At 47.9% G+C, this 26,858-nt stretch overlaps 1 protein-coding gene across 2 annotated transcripts in view; it reads left to right on the top strand.

The window, feature by feature from the left end:
• Positions 1–26,858, top strand: part of NUAK1 (NUAK family kinase 1) — a 72,484-nt gene that overhangs the window by 21,232 nt on the left and 24,394 nt on the right. The window contains exons 1-2 of one of the 2 annotated variants that reach the window (XM_032416136.1): positions 8,691–9,999; positions 11,697–11,817. In XM_032416136.1, the coding sequence (XP_032272027.1) occupies positions 11,745–11,817 (73 nt within the window). In that variant the 5' untranslated portion in view covers positions 8,691–9,999; positions 11,697–11,744. Of the gene's footprint in view, positions 1–8,690; positions 10,000–11,696; positions 11,818–26,858 lie in introns of those variants that run through there. The other variant, XM_032416135.1, reaches the window with a different exon arrangement.

The following is a 26,858-nucleotide window of genomic DNA, read 5'->3' as shown; positions in this document are numbered from 1 at the left end:
GGTTGCTAGCGACAGAAATGGACTCTGTGACTCATTAAGGAGAAGATGAATTTGGAAGGTCTGGTGTATCCCAGAGGCCCAGGCTGGGGAAGAGACAAAACCCAAGGAAGCCCCAAGGAACTAGTTCTTTTCAGAGATTGTTGTTGGGATGAATGGCCTAGCTATTTTCAGACCACTCAAAACTCAATTCTGGGGGGAGAGAATCTTCTTAGCCAGATCCTAGGATCATGGGTCCACTTGTTGGCATTGGGAGGGTGCTTTATCTTGACTGACTGTCTCTTTAAAACTGCACATACTGGGATCCCCAGAGCAAAGTCAGGGTGTTTCTATCAGTAGAAGGGTGAATAGTTGCAGGGCAGGGAGGAGCCCCCGTGTCCCCTGCCCTTTCCAGTAGGATTGTAAGCCACTTGAAGGGAATGTCTGGATCATGTTCGGCAGGGCCTAGATCAGTGCCTTATCCAGAGCAGATTTGCCCAAATTGCTTGCTGGAGAATTGACTCATGATTGCATCATTTTTAAGGACACACCTCTCAGAACCCCCTCTCCAATTCTGCCTTTTGTCCGACTGTGTTGGGTGGCCTCACAGAGAAAAGCAAGGAACACCAATGGATGTGCTTTTGAAGATGGAAGCAGTTTAAAAATTAGCTTAAAACAAGACTTAGGGTGGAGACAAGGCTGTATCTTCAGAGACTCGGATTCAGCTCATATTTATCGGATCCCCGCTAGGAGCTGGGTGCTGTGGGGCTTGCTTCGTGGGTGTGGTCCAGAGCTTGAGAGTACGGTTATTGGGCTTTGTGAGACCCAGCTTCCCGATTTATTAGTTGTGTGCCCTAAGGCAAGTTACATCACCTGTCTCAGACTCAGTTTATATTCATTGAGAAGCAGAAATAATAATCTTTCTGCAAGAATTTAACGAGTGAAAGGTGGAGCAACATGGTGATGCCCAGTGCCTGGCACATAGTCAGGGCTTGATAGTCTGTAATTATTAGGATTACTGTTAGCTGTTGTTGTGAATTATCTCCCAGCCCTTCTGGAGTGGATCCTGTTATTATCTCCATTTTATTTATTTATTAGCCTATAAATAATGGAAACTTATTTTTTACAGTTTCAAAGGGTGGAAGTCCAAGATCAGGCGCCCAGAGGTTCTGTGTCTGGAGACGGCCCCCTTCCTGGTTCATAGATGACCACCTTCTCTCATGTCCTCACTTGGCGGAAGGCGCAAGGGAACTCTCTGGGGTCTCTTTCCTAGGGGCACTAATCCCATTCATGAGGGCTCCACCCTCAGGACCTGATCAACCCCTCAAGGTCCCATTTCTAAACACCATCATATTATCTCCATTTTAGAGATGAGCAAGTTCAGGCTCAGTGATTTCAGGACAAGTAGGGATTCAACACTTGAGAGATGAGTAAGTAAAAGAAGACTCAGTGGCAGGTGGCTCTGCACTGATAAGATGTCCTGCTTTACTTTTTTTTTTTAAGGGTCCTTCCCCCCCCCCAGCTTTATTGAGATATGATTGGCATATAACGTATGTAAGTTTAAGGTGTATGGTTCGATGATCTGATACACAGATATATTGCAAAATGATTACCACTGTTAGGTTAGTTAACACCTTCATCCGCTCACCTAATCATCAATGTGTGTGTGTGTGTGTGTCTGTGTGTGTGTGTGTGTGTGTGTGTGTGTGCGCGCGCACGCATGCGTGGTGATAACATTTAAGATCTACTCTCTTAACAACCTTCAAGTACCTAAGACGGTGTTGGTAACTGTAGTCACTGTGCTGCACGTGAGATCCCCAGACCTTATCCGGCTTAAAGCTGGAAGATTGTGCCCTCTGACCAACATGTCCTATTTCCCCCACCCCGTGGCCCTGGCACCCACCAGTGTACTCTCTACCTCTATGAGGTTGTCTGTGTTAGATTCCACGTGTAAGTGAGATCATACAGGATTTGCCTTTCCCTGTCTGATTTATTTCACTTAGCAAAATGTTAAGGGTCCTTTTTAATACTTGGAGTCCCTTTGAGCCACAGCTTTTTGGCGTCGAATATGCCAGGCACCTGCGAGGCGCTGGAGAACGGTGAATACAACAGAAACGGTCTCTGTGTGAATGGCGACCGAGGTTGGGAAGCGGACCTGTATGTGCATTATGGGGGCCCCATCGCGGGGGATGGATACGGAGGAGCTCGTCAGCTGAAGACATTAGTGGCAGATGATTGGGTGTGGAGGGGTCCCGGCGGAGAAAATGACAAGCACGAATGTCCAGGAGCGCCTCATTCTCTGCCCAGGCTGTTCTTTGGGGTCCCTGTAAGAGCCACAGACCCCTACCCCGGTCTCCCTGAGGGTACGAACTGAGTGGTGGGTGTTGGATGAAGCTCACACAGCTAACCTGCTGGGGACTGAGCATATGCTCCTTGGGGGTCCAGCGGACATCACCTGGGGCTGTGCTTGCATAGCTGGAGGCCCTGCTGTGACAGCTTCTCCAGCAGGTTTGTAGGGGGTAATTAGTGGGCTGATAAGCATGGGTGGGGGGGAGGTTTGCAGCGGGGCTCTGGAGCAGGGCCCAGCCTGCTAACTCTCTGGGTAATGGACAGTGAGAGCTTCCAGGGGACAGATTACAGCCTGACAGTTGTTCCTTACCTGTCCGGTGTGTCTTCTCACACTCTCATTGCGACGAATCAGCTCTCCGAACGAGTTTTGTCGGGATAAAAATAACATCTGAAGAATCTTCCCTTTCACTTATTTATAAAATCATCCATGGTTAAAATACGCAATATAATTTAAAGCCATGCTTTTTTTTTTTTTTTTGCATGTTCTATATATTTTACCATCTTAAGAAATTAAAAACCTTTTTTTTCTTTGTTCTGTTCACCTGGATCAACTAAATTCAGTCGACTAATTTTTTTCCCCCTTTGGAAAACTAATTTTGGTTCTTAGGTCTTTTGCATCCCTTGTTCATCGTTCCCAAGGTCAGTGATTTCGATAGCAGTCCGAAGTTAATATTTAAAAGCAGTGTTTTCAGCGGATTAAGAAATAATGGGATAAAAACCTCCCAAGTATGCCTACTCGTGTGTGATATCAAATCAGCCTTCAGAAATTGGAACAATTTCTGGACTGAATTGGACTGAAGACAGTGTCTCGGGCATGTCTGTGGGAAGGCAGCCCCCTGGCATGAGAGGGAGGTGCCGTGCTGTGAAAAGGGTCATAATTTGCCGGCACGCTTAGGAGTTATCTGTCACTCCCCATCTCAGCTTGTTCGTAATTCGGCAGTCCGGGGCCTGGCGGCGCTGGGGCCTGCCTCCCAGGTGCATGGTAAATCTTTGGGTGGCAGTTTTAGTCCTGGTGTTAGCTGTGGCTTGGAAGTTGGCGAGCACTCCTTGCCCTGAGTATTAATCCCAGACTGGGGCTCCAATGCTGCTCTTAACTCCGTGAACCCGGGCCTGTGCTTTAACCTCCCTGGGATTCAGTTTCCTCACCTGTAAAATGAGGCGGTTGGCATGGAACATCCTGAGGTCCTTGCAGCTGTAACATCTGCTGATTATTACACCTGGTGCCATATGCCTCCGTGCCTTCTCCGCCCTCCGTGCTGTACACAATCTGCTAAGACCCCCCCACCCCTGTCAACCTCATGGGGTTGGCACTGTTGGCATCCTCATCTGCAGAGGAGGGAACTGAGCTTCTGGCGTGCTGGTCTGAGTACCCCTGTGCAGGGGCGCCTGGCCAAGTAGCTGTGACTGAGGACAAGGCCAAGGTGCTGATGTGGTTTCCCAGCCGTTCTGGCCTGGGCTCTGCTGGGCTTGGAGGTTGATAAATAAAAGTTGCACAACCCTCTGCTTATCCAAGCCGGGTTATGAACAGCGTCAGAGCGATCAGATGCTACCAGGCGAAGCTGTCCAGCATCGGCCCTCTGGCCCGGCCCTTCCTCTCCCTCCCTGGGACAGTTGGAACCTGGAAGAAAAGCAGCTTGCACTTTAGAATTCTGAGTTGGGGTTGCATTTGGCTTTCGGAAATGTGGAAGTCCAAAAATAAACAGCTGCTTGGCCACTCGGGTTCCAGCTAAACAGCCTTGTGAATTCAGTCCCTCTGTGGCCCTGCTGTTGCCTGGGTCCCATCTCTTGTGCTTCCAGTGGCCTTTGCTTGCAGCGGGCCCTGGGGTCATTCATTAGGGCAGAGCCTGGAAAGACTTCTGGAGGATCCTGGTGAGAGGAGGCTCCTCGCAGCCCCAGCCAGATCCTCTGTCACAGAGCAGGCCGAACAGGAGGCTCCAGGGCTCACTTCCTCTCTCTTCCTTTGGAGACATTTACGTTTCCAGGTGTGGGAGCCCCAGGTTGTGTGCAGAGCATGTGTGCACCCCATTACCAGCCAGCTTCTGGGGCCTTCGAGCATCCACAGGTCCACGCTGAGCAAACTGTCCCCAGGGAGCAGACCTCCCATTTGCCAGGGTTAAATTAATTCGGGTCACAGAGTCCCCTCAGGAAAGCAGCTTGTTTTTATGTCGCCTCTATATGGATGGGCAGTTCATTAATTTTCATTAATCATCTCATGTTTAATATGACTGTGCAGCCTTTAAGTTTGGAATAAGAAGTGCCATCATGGCCGCGTTTACCCTGACGGTTCTCAAACGTCAGAGTGCAGCAGAGTCACGTGGGAAGCTTGTAAAAAATGCTGCTGCGGGAATTCAGTAGGTGGGGTGGGGGGGCGGAAGCCGCATTTTGACAGGCGGCCCCCCCCAACCCCCGGATCTGATGCGGGCGGTGTGCTCAGCACTCTGAGGGAGGAGCTGCTCTCCCAGAGAATCAGATCCCATGCTCTCATCCAGCTCGTCGCTTGCTGGCATTGCTACTGTTGTGAACTTTCCACGGGCTTTTTTTTTCTTTTTTCCTTTTTCTGCCGCTCCTTTGATTCCTCTCTGGTCAGCTGTGGCCACTATCTGGTGTTTGCAAACCCCTGGTGGTACGGGGAGTGTAAGTGTGCCCACAGTTTCTGAGCCGTGACTTCCACTTCCCTTGGGGCATCACCCCATGCAATAATGCCATGCTTAGCCCAGGCCTTTACGAGGAGGTGTGGGGAGGAAGGGAAGCCTATGGCTGTAGATAAAGACGTCCCGGCCTCTCTGAGGTCCTCTTGAGCAGGCCCCTCAGATAAAAATCTAATTCGCTATTCAAATTCTGGAAATAGAACACATTTTTTTAAAAAAGATTTATTTATTTATTTTAGAGAGAGAGGGAGAGAGAGAGAGTACAGGCAGGGGAGAAGGGCAGGGGTGGGGGAGAGAGACTCTCAAGCAGACTTCCCGCGAGTTCCGAGCCTGACGCAGGGCTTGATCTCACGACTCTTGAGATCATGACCTGAGTTGGAACCAAGAGTCGGACGCTTAACCGACTGAGCCACCCAGGCGCCCCTGGAAATAGAACACATTTTTCACGGCGGGGGAGAAATCAGCCTCATCTGAGGCCACATCATCTCTGATGGGGAGCTTTGGGAAATCGAGGCTGGAGAACCAACTTAAGAGGATTCTATTTTCAGAACCTTTTGTAAGGTTTAAGGGCTGCTGGTGGTGCACGGTGGATGCTGTTCTTTGAAGAAAAAGCTCTTTCTTCCACATGCCGCACTTCCTGGCGTCGGGGTGCATCTCCTCAGCGCCTGTTGATACAACTCTTGGCTCCTGATCTGCTTCTGTCTGAAAAAACATCCATGTAATGACATGAATCAACAGGCCGGAGAGGAAGAGGCCCATGGGCCCCGTGGAGGAGTTGGCTTGGGTCCCTGTGGGGTCGGTTGCATCATGGCAACTTGCTCGAGTGTTGTCCTGAGTTGGCCAGGCTCCTCACAAAGAGCTGGAGGTCATTTAATTAATTAGGGGCTTTGGCTGCAGGATGGCCTCCTGGGTCGCACCACCGCGGTGATGGCCGTGCACAGCCTTTCTGTGTGGCCGGTGTGAAACCGTGCCTTGCCCCGAACTCTGACCATCAACCAGACACGAGCAGGGACCCCTACACTGGCCTCCAACTTGATTTGGCTGCTCACCTCCGCTGCAAGTGGCCTCTGGGCCCCTGGGTGAGAAAAGATCCCCGAGCCGCTCTGACTCAGTGCCGGGCAGCTCCCGGGGAACGTGGCCGGGGGTGAGATCACACCTTGTGAATGGCAGGGAAGCTGCCAGCTCCCATTGCCCGGATTAGAATGCAAACTTGTTCCTACTAAGTGATGCTAATGCCGTGTTTATGGCCGTGTTTCTTCTCTGCTACTCAGACCCCAAATGCTGCCTCCTGGCTGCCTCACAGATGACCCTATAAAACCTCATCTGCTTGGAGGGGGCCCATCACACCGAGTTTTGGAGACTCTCTGAGATCCGGGGAGAGAGTCTGTCACCTGCCATGTTTGCCGTCCACGCTGGCTTTACCCAGAGCCTCTAGAATCAGCAGCCTCAGTGGAAGCCTTAGCTCTCTCTTTCACAAGCTGTGTGAGTTTGGGCAGTATTTGTCTCTTCTGTACCTCAGTTTCCTCCCCTGTGAAATGGGCTTGTAGTTAGGATTAAATGAGATAAGGCCCCCTGACACACAGTTGACACTTAAGAAATGCTAGTTACTGCCACTGATAAGAATACTGCCACTGATTTTAAAATGCGGATATGTCGGGGCCAAAGACAGAGCACTGAGATCTTGCCACTCATAAGCGTGGTCCCTGGACCTGCATCACTGTCATCACCTGGGAGCTTGCTAGAAGTGCAGAATCCCAGGCCCCCTGTTAGACCTTTGGACTCAGAATCTGCATTTTAACCAGGTGTCCATGACCCCTGTTTGAGAGACACAGTTCTAGGACACTCCCGGCAGGCTGACATGTGGCAGTGAGTGAGCATCCATGGGAGGTGGCTCTGGAGGGAAGGGGGCTGTGATGCTCTTGGTTAGAGGCTGGCAAACATACCACCTGTCCAGAACTTCCCCCACTCCCCAGAGCAGGCCAGGAGGACGGCTGGCTGCCCTACTCTCTGCAGGCAGGCAGGCTAGGTACGAATTTTAACTTGCTCTTGCCTCAGTACAAATGTGGGGATGGGGAGGATGGGTGTGGGGCATGGGGAGGGGAGAGGCCTATAAGATGATTTGCTGGGGCTCATCACCCCTAAAACATGGTCCAGGACCCCGTTACTGCCAGGCCTCATCTATTGTCACCACCATTCAGTAAACACCTACTGTGTGCCAGGTACTTTCCTCGCATTAGTCCCACTCCTTACAACAGCCCCAAGGAAGGGGGGCTTCCTAGCCCCCCTTTACAGGTGAGGAAACAGATCTGCGATGCTCTGATGACCTCACCTGAGGTCAGCTAGCCAGCAAAAGCCTGAGCTTTCGCAGTACCCTGCTGCCTCCCAGAACCTGCCCGGCCACCCAGCTCTTAACATTGGTGGCAGCCACTGTGGCCAAGGACGCCCAGCAGGCTGCAGAACAGGTGGTTTGTGGTGATTATTCCAAAAAGGAAAAAGCGAGTGGAGGGAAGAGGAGAAGGGGCCGCTCAGGTTCCCGAGGGCTGGGGGCTGGCTGGGCTGGTGCGCCTCTTAAAGAGGCAGGCGCCGCAGGGCAGAATTCACAGGTCCCCGGCCAGACCTGCTGCTGCAGACGGTTTAGACATTAAACCATAGGGTGGCCTTATACAAAGGCAGACCCTTTTATAAGGCACACGGTGCTGTCTAGACTTGGGAACATTTATGAAAGGGGCTGTACTGCGCGTGAGTTCCCATCACTTTGCAGGCGGAGTGACATCTCTTTGGCTCCTGCAGCAACAAATTGGATTTTTTTTTTTTTTTTTTTTGGAGGGTGTATGATTTCAGACATTTGGTAATCTCTTCCTGCTGGGCCCTTCTTTCCTTACCTCTGTCTTTCTTTGTCGATGTGGGTGAGGACTGGGGAAAACTGGAGAGGAGGTTTTCTCCAGAATGCCCACACCTCTGTGTGCCTCTTCGGTAGCCTTTGGCCGTCAGGAAAATTTCGTAATTATCTGTGCAATTTTTGCCACTCCCCGCCCTCCCCCCAGCCTTGAGGGCTGGGACAGAATCTTGTTGGTTCCCTTTTGGGTCGTGCCAGCGCTGTGCTTGGTACCTGGAAGGTGCTCCAAAGAAAGAAGTGAATGAACAGTCCAAATCCAGAGGCTGAAGTGGGTATCTTGAGATAGACTTTTGATTCGAGTGGGAATATCTTATTCCCCAGTTCACCTAAATCCTCACAGGGTACCTCCTTGATGGATGAGGAAACTGGAGCACAGAAAGGTTATGCAACCTGCCCAAGGTCACACAGCAGCTAGTGAGTGGTTTCAGCCGGGACTCAGCCATGCCCCTGACCGTTAGGCAACCCTGCTTCCCTGCGTGCTGGCCCAGTTCCTCCCCTGGACTTCATGAAGCAGGCACTACCTTACGTTACAGGAGCTATGTTTATAGATCTCTGTCTTCTTTTATAAGCGACTCTTTTTAAAAAATTTTTTATTGACATATAATGTATTATTTGTTTCAGGGGTACAGGTCTGTGATTCATCAGTCTTACACAATTCACAGCGCTCACCATAGCACATACCCTCCCCAATGTCCATCACCCAGCCACCCCATCCCTCCCACCCCCCTCCACTGCTTTGTTTCCTGAGATTAAGAGTCTCTTATGGTTTGTCTCCCTCTCTGGTTTCATCTTGTTTCATTTTTCCCTCCCTTCCCCGATGGTGGCTCCGTAGCACAATGGATAGCGCATTGGACTTCTATAAATGACTCTTTAAAAACATGACAACCATTCTTAGCTTTCTGGGTCCTACAGAAGCAGGCCACAACCTGGATTTGGTCACGGGCTGAATATGCAGCAAACAGAGAAGCAAGAGAATTTCAGATGGTGCGATAGGTCCCAAAGAAGATAAAGTGGGGGCAGGTGTGGCGAGAGGGGTCAGGGAGGGCTGTCCTAGGGCATCCTGGAGCTGACGCCTGAATGAGGAGGTAAAGATGGGCGGTGTGAAGAGCACTTCGCACCAGGTCTGCACCGTATGTGAAGTGCTCCACGCCCAGCTGCTATTACTACTGTGGGGTTACTGTGTCCGTGGTTTGCCATTAACGGGCTCTGCAACCTTGGGTGAGGCAGCTCCCTGCTCTTGGGAGTTGAACTGAGAGTCTCCCCCTGGCCTTGACAGTTGCATGGTTCTAAGTGATTTCTAGCATTTGTCTCTGACTGACTTCCCTCTAACCCTTTGAGAGAGGGGGCAGAATGAGCCCTCTTTTACATTTTCAATAGAAGATTCATTGCAGGAAGAGGGAAGCTTTTGTGGAGGGGCAACCACCATGGTTATTAACATTTATGGAGCCCCTTCAGTTTCCTCAGTGCCGAGTGGGGTTTTATTAGAATGTGAGCACTTTCCTTTTCATACTGGGCTGAAAGCATCCCCCTGGCAAACGTACTCCACTGCTGGGGGGAACTGACAACTGGGCTTATTTTCTTACCCCCCAGAATGTCACCACCCTCCCCTGACCCTGGAAGGGGAAAGAATTTATGCCTCTTGTCATTTGACAATAGGGCCTCCTTGAGGCCAAGTTCAGCCTGCTGCATAATCAAAGGGGTGGTTTCTCCCCGGGCCCATCTTTAGTTCCTGGAGGAATGCAGGAGTTGGTCCAACAGCCACCCACATCCTCCACGGCCTGTGTGTGTTCACTGTCTGCTTCCTCCCAGAGCAAGCTCTCAAGATCACAGTCCCAGCTCAGACAAAATAAAGCCTTCCAGTCATATCTTTACATTTGACGTAAGCACGGGGAGACTTTTCTTGCTGCATACGGAATGGGGCTGTCGGGAGGGCCCGGGGTGGCTTTGAGCCTGGCACCCTGGTGAAAAGGGGCCTTGAAGCTGGAAGCTCATTCATCTCTGGGCAGCCTCCTTTTATGCAGCCTCGGGGTCTGCCCCCAGTCTAAGGGAGGATGGTGCCGGCCCCTGGGTTTGCAGCCCAGCGTCCCGTGTTTCCGGTCTACTTTGTCCATTCCTCGGTTCCCCTTGCAGGTAAGATGCCAAAGAAGAACGAAGCAGCTTCCCAGCGTGCCTGTCTCGGTGGTGGTGTCTGTCTAGGGTGTCCTTCCTTTTTTGCTCCGGTTCCACCATCACATCTCTGGTCTGGGCTCTCATAACCTAACGGCAGACATCACCCCTGCCCCCCGCCCCTTCCCTTTCTGTCTACCTAGCACCTGCCCACCTGCCCACACTAAGGCTTTTCTCTGGCCTGCCACGTGCCAACACGGAGTTAAGCACTGGAGATAAAGCAGTGAATTAGATCCCCACTAGTGACGACACAAGTACTGATTTCATTACAGCTGGGGAGGGTTCTGCAGAGGAGAAAAATGGGGACCTGCCTGTCCATTTCCCCCATTTGCTGGGAGGTCAGCAAGTAGCAAAACAATAATAATAATAATAATAATAATAATAATAATAGCTGCCCAATTCTTACTGAGTTATAGATGGACCAATTGTATTTTAGAAATGTTTCCATGTATTGTGCTTGGTGGGGACCTGGTGTAAGCCAGAAGCATTGCTAATGCTCACAGGTGGGAGTGCATTCCTGCTGAGGCTGACAGGGCTTCACCCTGTCTTAATCCAGGTGTGGGGATGGCCTGCTGGGAACAAGGAGCACTTCATGCCTTTGCGATCCAGAGGGATGGGCTAAGTGCCTTTCATCTAGGAGAGGGTGGTCCAGGTGAGAGCTGACATCACAGGAGGACCACTTTGGAGGGGACTAAGCAGGCTTTTGGAGATGGCAGCACATTGGTTGGCGGGCTTCCTTGTTACCCATGGACACCTTCCCCCTCCAAAGTACTTTTTGCCTCCCTTAGAGCCAGGGTGGATTAAATTACGAAGCAACTTGTTTATGAGCAAAGATGAGTCCATTGGCAAACACGTTTTTCCTTATTAGATTCCCATTGTCATTTAATGCTTTTTTATTTATGTGTTTTCTTTTGAGGAACTGCTCTGTGCGTTGGCCCTGGCAGCTCACTACAGTTTGCATTTACAGACATTGGCACGGGAATCGACTGGGGCTGGGCAGGGAGTCTGGCTGTCACTCCCTTTGTTTTGTCCTGATTTTTCTATAGCAGAGCCTTTTTGTCTTGTCACGTGTATCAAAGGTCCTTGGGCAAGAGGAAGGATGAAGGAAGGATTTGGCCGCTGAGCAATTGCACAAACACAGCACAGGCTGGAGTCTTGAAAACCGTACGTTTGAGCAGAACTGGCCTCGAGAAGCCCCATGCAGTAAAGCTTTTTCTAGTCTTTGCTGCAGCAGCTGCCCGGTGGAGCTGAGTGATACTGATTTCACCCATCCATATTTAATCATCCAGACCCTGTAAACCGAGCTCTCCTTTTTCCTTTTTTCAAAGGATCAGGATTCCTGGAGTAAATGGATCTGGCCACATGAAGCAGCCTCTGCTTTATGGAAAACAAAAACAAAAACAAAAAACCCTCTAATAAACAAAAAAAAACCAACCCAGCATCCCAAACCCTAGGCTGTTGGAACCTGATGTTTTCTGTTGTTAGGAGAAGGGTGTTTTTGCTATAAATGAAAGACGTGACAGGGGGTATTTCGAAGCTTTGTTTTGGTTATTGTCGGTTCTGCCAACAAGTAACATCTGTATTTATTTTCCAAACTCCCCCAATGGCTGATTTGCATCTGTTTAGTTCTCTGGGTAACATTTCATTTCCTGACTTTATAGGTTGCTATAAAATCCATTCGTAAGGACAAAATTAAGGATGAACAAGACATGGTTCACATCAGACGAGAGATTGAGATCATGTCATCCCTCAACCATCCTCATATCATCAGTATTTATGAAGGTCAGTGATTTTTTTTTTTTTCACCCGTGTATCAGTTACCATTTCTCATACCATGAATGGGGCCTGCCAAGATTTTTAGGTAATTGCCCTTCTGGTCAGGAGCCAGGTATTTTTCCTCATGATGCAAAAATAGCTAGGTGTTCTCTTACTTGTTTACCTTGAATGCAACCAGACACACGTAGCACAGCTCACTTTGGTCGTAAAATAGCTCTGGCTGGTGCTGCCTTCTGCCTTCTTGCCAGTTCTTGGCGGTTGCTAAGCAACCCGCCTTATTAAAAGCCGGGAGGGGAGACAGCCACGGTTTCCAAAAAATGGCAGTTTGCTGGGTGATCAGGGTCACGGTGGATCCATTGTCAATGTCGTTCCCCAACGCAGATGCCCCAGTGGTGGAGTCATGAGTTATTCCAAGTGGAGGCTCTTTGAGTTGGGAATTATCTTTGAGCAGGTCCCGGAAGTACCAAGAAAGAAGAGGGATCTCTCGGTGGGGCAGATGCTTCACCGATGGAATCCAAGTTGTAGTCGGTGTTCGTAGGAGAGTGGGGCTGGGAGAAAGTTACAAAAATGCTTGTGCTTCAACTTGTTACTCCTTCCTGGGAAGAAATGGCGAGTATAAACTTCCTATAGCCTATCTCTCTTTTTTTTTTAAATCTGTAAAAAAAATTACTCAAGCAATATGTATTTGTTGCAGAAATGATTGAAATACACAATTTAAAATTTCAAAATAATTTCAGTTCTAACCCCCCATTTGATAAATAGCACTCTAGCTATATTTATATTTTTATCTATCTCTCTATATCTGTATATGATTTTTATCCAAAGTTAGAGCGTACTGTTTACACTGTTTTTTGACTTAATTTTTTTTTCATGTTTTATATCCTGTACCTTTTCCTAGGTCAATAGATATTCCCTGTAAGGACATTTTAAAAGGCTTTATAGAGTATTCCATTTATGGACATACCATAATTTATTGGATCTAATTTCTTTTGTTAAACATTTAAGTTGTTTCAAATTTCTGGTGGTTATAAGCAGGGCTTTTGTGACCCTCCTTGTAATCATTTTTATATTCATTTCTGATAATTATTATTTTTTGTCTTATGAAAATTTTTCTAGGCTTGGACTTACTGAATCAGAGTGTTTCTCCAGAATATTTTTAAATAAATGGTTGAGTCAGAAAACTGAACCTATTTTTAATTTGGTCTCATCATAGTATTTTTAATTATGGTCTGATCATAATACGTTTACACAGTAATGGCTAAGAGGAAACCAGATGGTAACCTGAAAGTTTTTCTGATATCTATCTTAAATTTTCCTTCTTCTGGTTCCCTGCTGTTTTTGGCCATTTTTTCTCCCTGTTGCTTCTATTTTTGCTCCTCATCCAGAAGTAAATGTTGGTAACAATTTTTATCTTGATTTTTCTAAAGCTCATTTTTGGAGCCCTTGGGGAGAGGATGCTTAAGAGAAATTTTCATTCACTCAATCATGTATTCATTCCACAAACATCTCTTGCAGGGATTCTCAAAGTGCAGTCTCTGAACCGGTAACATCCATATAAATTGGGATGTTAGAAATGCAGATTCCAGGGCCTCACTGAAGACCTGCTGAATTAGCAGCTCTGGGGGTGGGGCCCGGCAGTCCATGTTTTAACAAGTGTGGGAACCACTGGTCTACTGAGTGACCGTGTTAAGCACCATGTTCAATGTGGTTAGAAACTGAAAGAGACAACAGGTTATGGATCTCCTATTCAAGGCACCCTACAAGGCATGACGGAAGAATGTTACGTAGATATGCAAGCAACATATTCTGGGACCATAGAGTCCTGGAGCTTAGAAGCTTTTGTGGCATATAGGCTGGGCCTTGAAGGAGTTATTTTGAGGAAGAATTGGGGAAAGGAGAATTCCAGGTTGAGAAAACAAATCTGAGTATGTCTGCAAATGAGAGGAACTTCTAGAGGTTAGAAGTGAGTGGGGATACACAACGCAGGAGGAGAGTGAGTTTTATACAATTCTGAGTGTTTTTGCTCCCTGTGGCCTGGTTACCATGGGAACCTGAAGGTACTTGTGAAGGATGACCTCCACAGTGTGGACCAGTGTGCTGTGTTTGGGATTTCTTGGCGTAGAGAAGGACCCTTGCTTATAACTTTGAAGATAGGTACCACATAATTTAAAGTTCTTTGGGTGACTAGAAATAATTTCCAGCGAGGCCTCAGGTGGGAGCTTGGGCCTCAATTCATAAAACCCTATCACCAGGTTTTGGGGACTCAGGAAAGAGCTTGAGTTTTCACATCAGGCTCTTGGGTTTTAGTCCCAAATCCTTCACTGTGGCCTTGACATGAGACTTTGGGCAAGTTGGGGGGCCTCTCAGGGCCTCAATATCTACACCTGTAAGATGCGGATAACAGTTCTACCTCTTTCTTTGGGTTGTTGGTAGGATTAAATTAGATGATACAGGTTCTGGTAAGCTCAAAAAAGATAATTATTGTGAAGACAGTATAATCATTACAAGTGGTTCCTAACTTGGTCCATTGGCAGGGGTCAGTGGAACTTCAGGCTGTTTGTAAGTCCTCTGGAATATTGGATAACTGCCTTGTCCAATATAGAAGCCACTAGCTATAGATGGATATTTAAATTAAAATTAATAAAATAAAATAATTAAAAATTCAGTTCTTCAGTCCCACTAACCACATTTCAAGGGCTCCATAGCCACACGTGGCTAGTGGCTGCCATATTGGACAGTATGGATACAGAACTTTTTCATCATTGCAGGATAGGACCATGCTGGTGTATAATGTTTTAGATGTTGAGTGCACGGGTTAATTTTTTTCTGAAGAGAGGGTGCATAGCTTTCATCAGATTGTCAGAGGGATTCTTGACCTCAGATAGGTTAAAGAAAAATCTTTACTGCTATCAAGTATTTTGTGACCTGCAGAGTACCATACAAATAAAATGTATTGTTTTTATCCAGAAAATTCCCAGGGACATAAATGTGGCTTTTTTTTTTTTCTTTTCATTTCTTAGAAATCTCTGATTTCTGTTCTGTTCTCTTTTCCTTCTCCCACGCATGTTCTGTTTCTCCCACATCCACTAAATAACTGTGGAGGAGGGCAACTCCAGTCTCTTCCCTGGAGGTTTGGAGCAGGGGATTGCCAAGGCCCTGGTCTAGCTCCTTCATCTCTAACTGCGACCCCACAGTCCCCAGGGGCTTCTGACTTTATCTGCTTTACTGCCCGGGACCCCAGGACCAGGGCCCTGAGAGTGAAATTAGACCTCCCGAGGTCATCCGTGGAATTCTGTATGGTTGACAAAGCTCCCCCACCTCGAGCCTCAGTCGATCCCTGCAGCACACCTGTGGGAGGGGCAGGCCAGGTGTCCCATTTTGCAGCTGCGGAGATGGAGGCCCTGGAACGTTAAGATACGCTGGGTGTATTAGTTCGCCAGGGCTGCCACAACAGAATACCATGGGCTGGGTGGCTTGCACAATAGAAATGTGTTGTTTCTCAGTTCTGGAGACTAGAAGTCCGAGATCCAGGTATCAGAGGGTAGCTTTCTTCCAAGCCTCTCTCCTTGGCTTATAGATGGCTGTCTTCTCCCCATGTCTTCATGTGCTGTCCTCTCTGTGTCCGTGTCCAAATTTCCCCTTTTTATAAGGACACCAGTCACACTGGATTAAGGGCCCACCCTGATGTCCTCATTTAACCTTAATTATCTTTTTAAAGGCCCTGTCTCTGAGTAGGGTCACATTCTGAGGCATGGGGCGTTGGGACTTCGACATATGAATTTGGAGGACCCCATTCAGTTCATGACTCCATTCAGTACCATGGCTCGCTGGTGGCCCTGGCACACAGGCCTCCTGACCTCATTTGGTTTCTCCACCACCGGGCATCCGCCCTATGTCTCTGCTTTTGTGTCTTGTTCTGCTGGCTCCGCAGCCCACCTGTGCGCCCCAGGTATCCCCTTTTCTCTCCTTCTAGGCCCCCTGGTGTGGTAGGGGCAGTGCGGTGGCAGCAATGGTGGGGGGCCGAGTCTGAGGTCTCTCGGCCAATCGCTGTGTGAAAGGGAAACCTTCTCCCTGGAAGCTGATTGGTTGTCTGACCAGCCAATCAGGAGCCTTCGCTGGGTTCAGCAATGCGCAGATTTTGCTGAATGAACTGGCTGTTTGGACATTAGCCAAGTGAATGGAACTGTGGAAGAACCTTACGAGTTCTTCTTCAGCCAGGACTTTTGTGATTTAAAATACAGGCACGCATGCACACACACACACACACACACACACACACACACACACACACAGCAGTAGCAGCTGCAAAAGCAACAACATGGCAAAGCAAGGATGCGTCTGACCCCGTGTGTTCAGGAACAATGCTCAAAGGAGGGAAGGAACTTGTGTCGGCAGAAGTGACAGAGGGTCTGTGAGGCTGAGGGAGCGAGTGAGTAGGAGAGTGGTGGAGAGAGGAGGTCAGGGAGGGCCAGATTTTGACCAGATTGGCTAAGGAGAGCTGTGGGTTTTGTACCAAGAATAAGGCAAAGCCACTGATTTTGAGGAAGAAAGTAGCTTTTATTTACACTTTAAAATAGTACTAATAATAGCTAGGAGTTACTGAGTTTTACCCTGTGCTAGGATGTGTGCTTGTATTATCTCAGTTGATCCTTACATCCATGAAATGCAACTGTTAACATCCGTATTTTATGGTAAGGAAATTTTGTCTGAGAGGCGTTAAGTACATTTCCCAAAGTCACACCGACTAAGAAGTGGGAGATCTGAGCGCTGAACCTAGTCACTCTGAAGCTGGTGCACCTAAGACAAGCCAGGTCATTCGGTGGTCTGCCGTGACCCCTAACTGGGGGCAAGCATTATTCTGGGCCCCGTGATACAGAGAATTCTTGGTGTTCACGGGAGTTGTTGTCTGAAATACATGAGAGCATTAAATGTCAGCTTTGTGGGTATTTTAGAAAATACTTCTACATACATCTCAGGAAGAAGCTTGAGGCCCAAATCTGGTCAACTCAAAGATCAAGTGTTTTCTACACTGCAGTCTATGGAAATGTAAGTTATTTGTACATTATTCAGAGTACCCACAGGCTCACGACATCTGCGACTTCACTGAATTAACGCTGCTCTTCACCAAATCTCAAAAATAATTCCTTTCAAATGTTTCTTTCTCAAACCAGACCCTGGGGTTACTCTCCTATTGACCTGTGGGTGAAGGTGATTAACCCTCAAATTTGTCGACTCCATGTAAACACAAACCATAACTGGTTTCTAATGCTAAGTAAATAAAAGAGGATAGACACACACCTTCTAGTGTGTGATACTAAGGGTAATAACGTAAGGGAGAGAGAAAAGGAAGAAAGGAATCTCTGGCACCATCTCTGAGATGGACCCCTGTTTCCAGTCAAAGGAATTCCATTCTCTCAGCAGGGTGGGAATTGACAATATGGAAAGAACAGCTGAAAAGGAAGTGCCCACCAGAGCTTTCAACTTGGCTGCCTAGGATGGAAGAGATAAAAACAGTTTTTGCCTGAGGTTCTGATTTCAGGACCCGAGTGCAAACATCAAAGGCACATTGTCTCGCCCTGGCTTCCCCTTTGAAAGCCTAGGAGACACAAACTGCAAAACCTCGAGAATGAACGTCTTGCCACACAACACTTTAGGGAAACTTAGCACCCCATCTGGTAACAGTCCCGCTGGGGAGGGGGGAGGGGAATGAAAAGGCGGGGGAGTGAGTGGGGGAGATTCTGCTGGTGCCTTCACTTGTATGCCCTTGGTTTTTGTTCCTGGAAATCTCTCTTCCTGGCCCTGCAAGATTTCATCCCTTCATTGACCCTTTGCATTGCAGTATGCTAGAACGGGCCAACCCTTTCATCACGTGCCGTGTCTTAGGTAAGGGTGATTCTGGCTTTCTGGAACAAAGTGGGAAGCCTATTGGACATTGGTCAGCTGTGATCTCTCACCTTTGGAAGAGTTTCTGAAACTTAAAAAAGCCAAATGAAACAAACAAACATGCCTCCCTTGATAAGCATGTGTGTCTTGTGAGCTTTAAACCTGCTGCCTAGGAGAAGACGTAAAGGAGTCTGTATTCTAGAAACTTCTCTGAATTCCTGCCATAAAGGCACTTTGGATGAGTTGTTCTTTTTTTTTTTTTTAGATCAGTGAAAAGTTCCTTCCATCTTCCTAGAAGTATACATTACAATATGCTTTTTCGAGCTACCTGTGTCTCCTGAGAATTTGATAGATTTTTCTGGAAGGGCATATGGTTCTTGCCTGGTGGTGAAAATCACTGCTCTAATAATCTAGCCAGAGATGCAGAGGAGACATCAAGAGGCAGGGCCTGTGGAAGAGCCCAGAGGCTGTATTGTGAGCTGTAAGCTTGGATGACAGGGCATTCCACCTCCCGCCTTCTCCTGCCCCTCAACTTTTGGCCAGGGGCAGTGGGGCTGGTGCAAGACACATCCAAAAAGTCTAGCAGAGGTCCCAGAGTCACAAAGTGTGGCTGCCCCTGCAAAGTAACCCCTTGAGAATGGCAGGACCCTGATCAACTGCCCAGCAATGCATGTGAGCCACGGTTCTCAGAGGGACCCTGGAGCTGCAGCGTCCGTGTTCCTTGGGCCCACCCTAGATCCACGTGTGGAATAACCAGCCTTCTGGGTGACTCGAATGCACTGTCAAGTTTGAGAACCACCGTGTTAGAGAACAGCTGCTCCGTGGAGCAGAAACCAAGGCAGGGCTCATTTCTAGCATCAGTTATTTGGAAATCCTACAGTCGAACCAGTTCACGTTTTTCTTCTCAGGTCAAGTGCCCTAACCCAGCCTTCTCAGCCAGCAAGCAGATCCTGATTGAGGCCTTTTCGAAGGCAGGGGATGGCCGAATTGATCTGACAAGGGCTGTTAGTCATTAATTCTACCCCGTGTTCTCATTCATTCATGGGATCACTCATTGCTTTTACAAAAATATATTGAGTACTTACGTCCCAGGCAGGTATTGTTCTAGTAGGATGAGTATATGTTTTCTTGTCCCAAGCAGGCTTCGATTTGAGTGAGCCAACTGCTCTTCCGGTTGCTATTATGTGACCTTGGGCCAGTGACTTAACCTGTCTGAGGGTCAGTTCTCTTACCTATAAAATGGGGCCAATAGCTCGCTACTTTCTAGATAAACTTGTGAGGATTAAATCAGATAAGGAAAAGATCGCTAAGCACAGTGGCAGGTACATGCTCCATAAATAACACTGATTATTCCTGCTGTGATGTTTAGGGCTCTGAGAGGTCCTTAATGGCTGGAGTATCACCCTCTTTTGGGAGGAGTTAGAAGAGAAGGTCGCGGCCAGATTGCCTACACCAGTGATACTGAGCGCTGGATACACATTAAAATCTCATGGGACATCTGTAAAAAATGCTGATGCCCGAGCCTCCCCCCCTGGGGATTCAGATTTAATTGGCCAGACTGAGAAATACGGACTTAATCCTGCAACGAAGAGGAAATGAGCCCTGCTCTCGAAACTTGTCTTGGTCTGATCATTTGTCATCAGTGAATTCCAGAGAAGAAAGTGTGTCTGGCAGCGATCACCAGTGAGCAGTGAGTGATACCTTTGGGCTTGGGTTTCCTTACTTAGCCATTTGGTTGCTGCCCTCATCAGGGACTCAGAGCCCCATGAAACAGTTTGTTGAACTTGGCAAAGTGGTATATTATGCTTGTGTTTACTCTTTTGAACCCATGGCAAATCGCTGAGCATTTTAACACACTCCCCTTGCTGCCAGGTCCACAAATTCCACATGAAGTCTCTGCAGGCTGGATCCAAAAGGAAGGACTCGCCCTGGTTAATAACACAGCACCAGAGTTTCCTTCACTTTTAGTCACGGGCACGAGCTCTTCAGCTGTGAATCTGTCCAGCCACGTTTCTAATGAGTTTCCTATTAAGTTAGCTGTTTGACCTTCAAGTGTATTATTTTCATTGTTTTCATTTGATTACACCCAAGTCATTTTTCTAGAGGCTGGAGATTAGAAATAAAACAACTAAAAACGAATGCTACTCCCTGGTTGTCCTGCCTCGCCCTCTCGGGTTTCCTGGAATTCAATATTTTCTAGTGCCTCAAATAATACCACTTGTATTTGAAGTTAATTTCTAAAGAAAAAAAAATGGAACCGTGTTGTCTGGTAATATAAGATCTTTTGAACTTAAGCGTGATGGCTCTGTTAATTTGCCTCGGTGGTTAACAGCATGCATTGAAGAAGGCTTGTGGGGCATGGAAGAGGCCCACTCCCCAGATGATTTCTGACAGTGGGTTCATCTGGCAGGGGTGGCTCTGAGGTTGAGATCCAGGCTTTGGAACACCACTGGTGTCTGAAGAACGGACCCTAATTAGGAGAGCTAAGCTTGCCTCCACCTCAGGCTTGGCTGCAAGTCCTTTGACGTCCCTGAGTCTTAGTCTATTTCTCTGTTCTCCCACCTCCCTCTCATCCCTCAAGGGAACACATGTGATCTCAGGTGTAGATTTTGCCAATACATATATCCTTAATAATCCTGGATTTGATTCAGGCATGACTAAGACTTGCTGCCTACTAATAACAGCCTAACACACAGACGCATGTTGTGATAACCTTCACAATGAGGATCGGTGGTGTTCACCTTAACAGATGAAGAAACTGAGGCTCAGAAAGTTTAGGTAACTTGCTAAGGTCACTCAGCTGGTAAGTGGCAGAGCCTGGATTTGAACCCAGGTAGCCTGGCTCCGGGACTCAGGCTCTTAACAACAAGACTGTGTTTGCACGATCAGGTGGACCAGAATTTAGAGTTGACAGGATTCGTCCTGAGCCATACACGGTGGGGTGAGCAATGGCTAGAAGCATAGGTGTGATAACCACAGGGCTGACTTTTCCACCCTGGCTGCTGGTAAGGGTGGGATGCGCCCATGTAGCAAAGCGTCCTGTGGGGAGGGGAACGGTAAGGCTGTCTTTTTTTTTTTTTTTTTAAAGATTTTATTTATTTATTTACTTGAGAGAGAGACAGAGAGAGAAACAGCATGAGAGGGGAGAGGTTCAGAGGGAGAAGCAGGCTCCCTGCTGAGCCGGGAGCCCGATGTGGGACTCGATCCCAGGACTCCGGGATCATGACCTGAGCCGAAGGCAGTTGCTTAACTAACTGAGCCACCCAGGCGCCCCCTGTCTTTACAGGGGATGGATTTCTACCACATTCATTGCCTGAATTGGAGGAGCCTGCTTTTTCTCAGAGTTCACCATGTCAAGTACAAGAGCGTTAACGTTAGCCTGGGGTGGTTCTGAGGTGTTCCGACCAATTGTCTAGATTCAGGATGGCGTGAGTGTGTGTGTGAGACAAAAAAGCCCAGACAGAGCAATAACGAAAATGATCAAGGAGACTGTGGGGTGTGGCTGATGAGTGTGTGGTGATGGTTGATGGGGCGCATCACCTCACAATCCTACTTGTTTCCACGGAAATACCCCAGGGATGGTTGTGGAAGGAGAATGGAATCCAATGGCTGGACCAACACGGTGCCATTGATTCTCTCTCCCATGTAGCTCCTTCCTTTATCCTGGCCACATCCCCTGCCCTCCTAGGATTTGTTATTGGGCCCCCAAATAACACTGATGGTCTTGGCAGGAATGAATGGTTCTTGGAAAGACATCTGCATCCCCTCTTCCGCAGGGAGCTTATATGCTTTCTTACCGTTTCTTCTACCTTCTGTGGAGTCCACTGCTGGTAGTGGGTGGCCTGGTTGGCTATGGTTCTCCTTGCATATGCCAGCCAACATCCAGAGAGAGTTTTGGTTTAAGAAAAGACAATTAGTGAACAAAAGAGCCTTTCATTGTCCAAACCAGGAAACACATTGATTCAACTCGGACCAACTCATTGGCTGTGGGAGAACTGCCAGCCCAATATAACTTTCTCACTCTCACTGCCATGGGCTTTCAGACTTGAGGGATCAGAAGACCATTTTGTGAAGCCCTGAGCCTGTGAGGTGCTTGAAATTTAGTTCTGGGGAGGAAACTCTTGAAAAATGGATCTTGCATTGACTAAAGGACCTAATTAGGTTGCAGACAGTTCTTGCAAAGGAAAGACCATTCCATTTCTGAAATGAAAAATAAGCTACTTTCCATGAGGATCGTACGACCTTTAACAGAAGCACGCCCCTGAGGAGTGGAATGGTCCATTTGTCTGAGGTTTCGGGAAGGCAGTAAAAATGCTGTCATGTGGGGAGGCAACCCTATGGAAAGAATGAACTAATTTGACTGAAGGCAAAGGCATGAGGAGAATCTTGACTGGTCCACTCTAGGCCATTGGCTTTTTTGCTTAAAACCAACAAACGAATCTTCCTCTTCTGAGGTTACATGTAAACCAGAAAGACATCCTCCTTTTTTTGTAACCTGCTGTCCATGGAGCATCCTGTAAAGGGATTCCCACCCTCTCCCTTCCCAAGCTCATTTCCTTCCAAATGGCATTGTGAGTTTGGTTCTAGAATGGCTGGCGGACGGTTAAAATATCCCAAGATCTCGTCACTCATCAGCCTTTCTCCCAGGCCAGAGCATTATTTTGTAATCCGCATTTGCTCAAGTTATACAAGTTGTGTTATTTGCCCTGGGGGCAACAGGAGGGAGTCGTTAGGAGTTGGGTAATTAGCGTGGTTGGGAAAGCGAGACAATCAGAAGGCAGAGCTGGACCGTCAAACTGAACATCTGATGAAATTCATAATTAATTTGGAGAAGTAGCCGTTTCTATAGGAACCAATCCCCACTCTCCCTTGAAATGGAAAATAAACAGAAAACAAGAGAAATCATTCAAGTTGGTGTCTGGGAAGAAGGCCTTTCTGTGGGACAGTAGAAGAAAGCAGAGTCTGGATATCGGTCTATGCAAAAACAATGGTAAAACCATCTCAGTCGAGCAAAACCCAAGGCATTTTGGGTGGTTCAGTTGCATGCTTGTTTCTCTAGGAACTTTCTTAGGCCATGTGCGTTATCTCCCTGATTCTGATCATCTGGGTCCTTAAAGTCTGTATCATACAGGTTAACACTTGATCTATTTCATAAACACTATTGGTGGTATCCAGCTACATTACAACTCTTCCAGGACAAAGACTGTGCCTTCTGTTGCATTTGTATCCCCTTCAACACAAAGCAGAAAATGCTCCAGATTGATAAAAAACAAAACAAAACAAAACAAAACATTTTCAGAAAGAAACAGTGATGCTGGTCTCTTTAACGAAGGAGACTCTTTATCGAGTATTACATAAGGAAAGTAAAGGGATGATGGAGGATGGTGGTGGGGAGTCGTGGGAAGAACAGAAGCTTTTGGGTCACATACATTTGGGATCAAATCCTTATTGGTTATCTGCCCAACAGAAATGCATACAGATGAACATTGAAAGAATGTTTACAGCAGCACTATTCGTAATGACCCCCACCTGGAAACAACCCAAATACCCATCAACAGTAGAATGGATACAGCCTTGCTGCGTTCACACGGAGGGGTATTCTACAGCAGTGAGAGCGAACAGTCTTCCATCACACGGAACAAACATGGGATTATTCTTACAGCATTGAGCTAACGAAGCCTGACACAAAAGAATATATTCAGCATGATTCCATTTTTAGACAATTGGCAAAATTTATCTATGGTACTGACTTATAGTCGTCCTATTCATGGTATTGGCTTATATATATCCTTGGGGAGATAGTTAGTGAGAGAAAGAGGGCACGGAGAAGGTAGGCCTTGCCCGGTGCTGGCCGTGTTGTTTCTCCATCTGAGTGCTGGTTCCCTATTTATGAAATAGGGGATTGTTAGGATTAAATGTGACAATCCATGGCATGCAGTAATTGTTCAGTACGTGTTATCTATTGTTACCACAAATAAGCCTTCTGAGGAAGGAGAGATCACTCTCCAGCATGGAAGGCTCTCGGGAAGAAGGGTGCTCTGGGCTATTTCATAGGCCCAGGATCCTGGGGGCTGCCCTGTGCCTTGTCCCATCTATTTATTGTTCTTGGCAACATTTGGGCCCATCTGACTCCTCCCCCACTGTGCTCCTTGTGGGCATTCAAGGCCTCGGTGGCTCATTCATAGCCTGCCTCTCCTTTCGAGTCCCTCAGTCCCCAGCACCTGCCAGCTGCTGGTGGTTCTGCTCCCGTTTCTGCCCTTGCCCGTGCTGCTCCCCCTGCCTGGCCTGCCTTTCCCACTCTTCCCCTAGTAAAGTCTTCTCTCAGTATCCCCAGTGCCAGTCCCATAGCAGGTACTTTATACAAGTATATTGTTAGAACTCAAACCTGGGTCTGCAGTGCATGGACATGGCCCCTGTGCTGCGGTCTGACTCAAGCTGAGCTAAGTTTCTATTCAGGGTTTTGATTTTCCTGGTAGGCCTGGCATGTCAAGGGCCATAGTTTTCCTTACCATTCTGGAGCCACCAGGCTTCTGGGTAAAGCTGTCTGGCCAAGAGACACAGGCTTTCATTTTTCAGAAAGGAAACCCTTCCCAACTGGTGGAAAATAAGCTTTTGCTTAGTGACTAATAACATAAACACAGACAAGATTTCTGGGCTTATAAATAACCAGTTGTAAAAGTGCCCAAGGGAAGCGGCCCCTTTTGCCAGAAGAATGGCCAAGAGGGTTCCTATCACCTCGCTGATAGTGACCTTAGCATGGGCAAGGAGCCTTGGGCCAGGAGTGCGGAAGCTGGTCATTCTTCAGGAGAAATTCCCAAGGCCTTGCTCTTATACATTAGAAATCCTTGGCTATTCTGGAAAAATAATAGTTGGTCTCTAAGGCCCTTCCTGCTCGAAAATTTTGTGATTCTGAGGAAGCCACACCATATTTTATTTTTTTAAATTTATTTTTATTTTTTTTAATATGCAAGTGTTTCTCAGAAGTAGGCATTCTTTTTTTTTTGTGATTTATTTATTTATTAGAGAGAGAGCACGTGCATGTGGGGCAGGGAGGAGGGGCACAAGGAGATGGAGAGAGAGAGAAACCCAAGCAGACTCCGTGCTGAGCACAGAGCCAGGCTCAATGCCACCACCCTGAGATCACCACCTGAGCTGAAACCAAGAGTCAGACACTTTTAACTGACTGAGCCACCCAAGTGTTCCAGCCACAACACGTTTTAAAGAGTGATGGCAGCAGGGAGACAAAAGTCTTACGGTTTTGTTTTGCAGAAGCTGGCTAGGAGGCAGATGAGAAATTCTGAGGATAGCTGCCCTTTATTGAGCACTGGCAAAGGCACCATCTGGAAGGAGCAGGACCCTTGAGCTCACCGAGGGCCCTGCATCTGACTGATGAGGAGACCGAGGTTCAGGGGGGTTACCTATATGTAAAATGGTGTAGTGGCTAGGAGCATGGCATGTGTGGTCAGACTGCGGGCCTAGGCCTGGCTCCGCCCTGGACTCGCTCTGTGGCCATGGTGGTTACTAACCTGGTTGTACTTAGAATTTCTCATGTGTACAGCGAGGATACTCATAGGACCAAGGCCATAAGACATAATTCAAGCAAAGTGCTTATTAGCTCAGAGTCTGCACATAGTAGGCCTTCAGTAAGTGCCACTGTTATCAGGAAGGACTGGAAGCTTCATACTTAACATCACGGGGCCTCCTTGATGAATCACTGATGTACCAAGTCTAGAACTGTTATTTGCATTTAGTTAATTGAGGGTTACAATGAGGGCCTTGACCGTGAGGCTTGGCTGTGCTGCTTCCTGTGGGAAGGGTGGAGCCCCACGTGGCCACTTGGACAGGTCTCTCACCTGGCTGCCCGTGAGCCCCGCCTATCATCTCCACCCATTTTTTTTTTTTTTTTTTAAAGATTTTATTTATTTATTTGAGAGAGAGAGAATGAGAGAGAACACATGAGAGGGGATAGGGTCAGAGGGCAAAGCAGACTCCCCGCCGAGCAGGGAGCCCGATGCGGGACTCGATCCAGGACTCCAGGATCATGACCTGAGCCGAAGGCAGTCGCTTAACCAACTGAGCCACCCAGGCGCCCTCTCCACCCATTGTTTACCAGATTGGCTCCCCATTAGTTCCTCTGGATGTCAGGAGGAATGTTGAAATGGCCAAATCAACCTGCAAAACTCAGAGTCAAAGAAACCAGACCCTCCAAGGGCAATCAGGTATTAGCATTGTCCAAAAAACATTTTGCCGATGCTCGATCACAGGCACATTTTCTTCCAGAATATCTTGCTGGACCCGTGCTCCACGGCACGCGCATCTGGAAATGTTCCCCAGCCCCCTCTGAATACAGAAAATCAGCTGAGGGGCAAGAGAGAAAAGGCAGGAAACCAGCGAGGATGGAGATTTAGAGCAAGGGGTGAGCGGGGACATCAGACACGAGGACAGAATCAGGATGTATTTTAGAGGTGGGCCTAGCAGGACTCGCTGATGGAGGTTCCTCACGTAGTAAAATATTTGGTGTTGAAATGAATCGTGTTTATCTCTGCTTGATACCAGGCGGGCCAGTTGGAAAGGGAGGAATCCTGTCACCGAAACAGTCCTTTTGTCTGCCTGAGACCAGCGACCCATACGTTCTGATAATCACTGAAGGGACTGGTGACTTTGGCCTCCTTTAGGGACACATCAGACTTTTTGGGGGTGTGAACCTCCCTCATTTATTTCTCTGTCAAAGTACTTTCCCTCTCTGTCAAAGTACTTTTTAAAATTAGAAAGCCCGCTGCCCTCTCCCGGGCCAACTCTCCATCATTTTCAGAGCCTGAGCCATGCACCCCGAGGCAGTTTTGCAGTTTCCGGAGTTTATTGTTAATGAAAAGGGCACAACAGGCTGAAATCCCTGGCAAGAGCCAAAGCTGCAGGGTACGCCGAAGTCAGCAGACACGGGAGCAGCCAATTTTATCTGGCCGTTCTCTTGCCTCCTCGTCCTCCCTTCCCTCCTCCTTCCCCCTTCCTTTTATCAGAGAGGTTTGGCTGGACTTGAAGGAGCCAAGGAGGAACTGGAGGGGCTTGAGCTTCTAACAGCCAGTGACAAGGTGTGGGAGGACAGAGGACCCAGGCCTGGGCATGTTCCAGTTCAATTCCATTCTCACTGAGTGTGTCTAGGAGTC

This window comes from Phoca vitulina, unplaced genomic scaffold (genome assembly GCF_004348235.1).
Source record: "Phoca vitulina isolate PV1807 unplaced genomic scaffold, GSC_HSeal_1.0 scaffold19, whole genome shotgun sequence".
Classification (NCBI taxonomy): Eukaryota; Metazoa; Chordata; class Mammalia; order Carnivora; family Phocidae; genus Phoca; species Phoca vitulina.
Note: the sequence above shows the minus strand (reverse complement) of the source record. Positions and strands in the feature narration are given on the sequence as shown.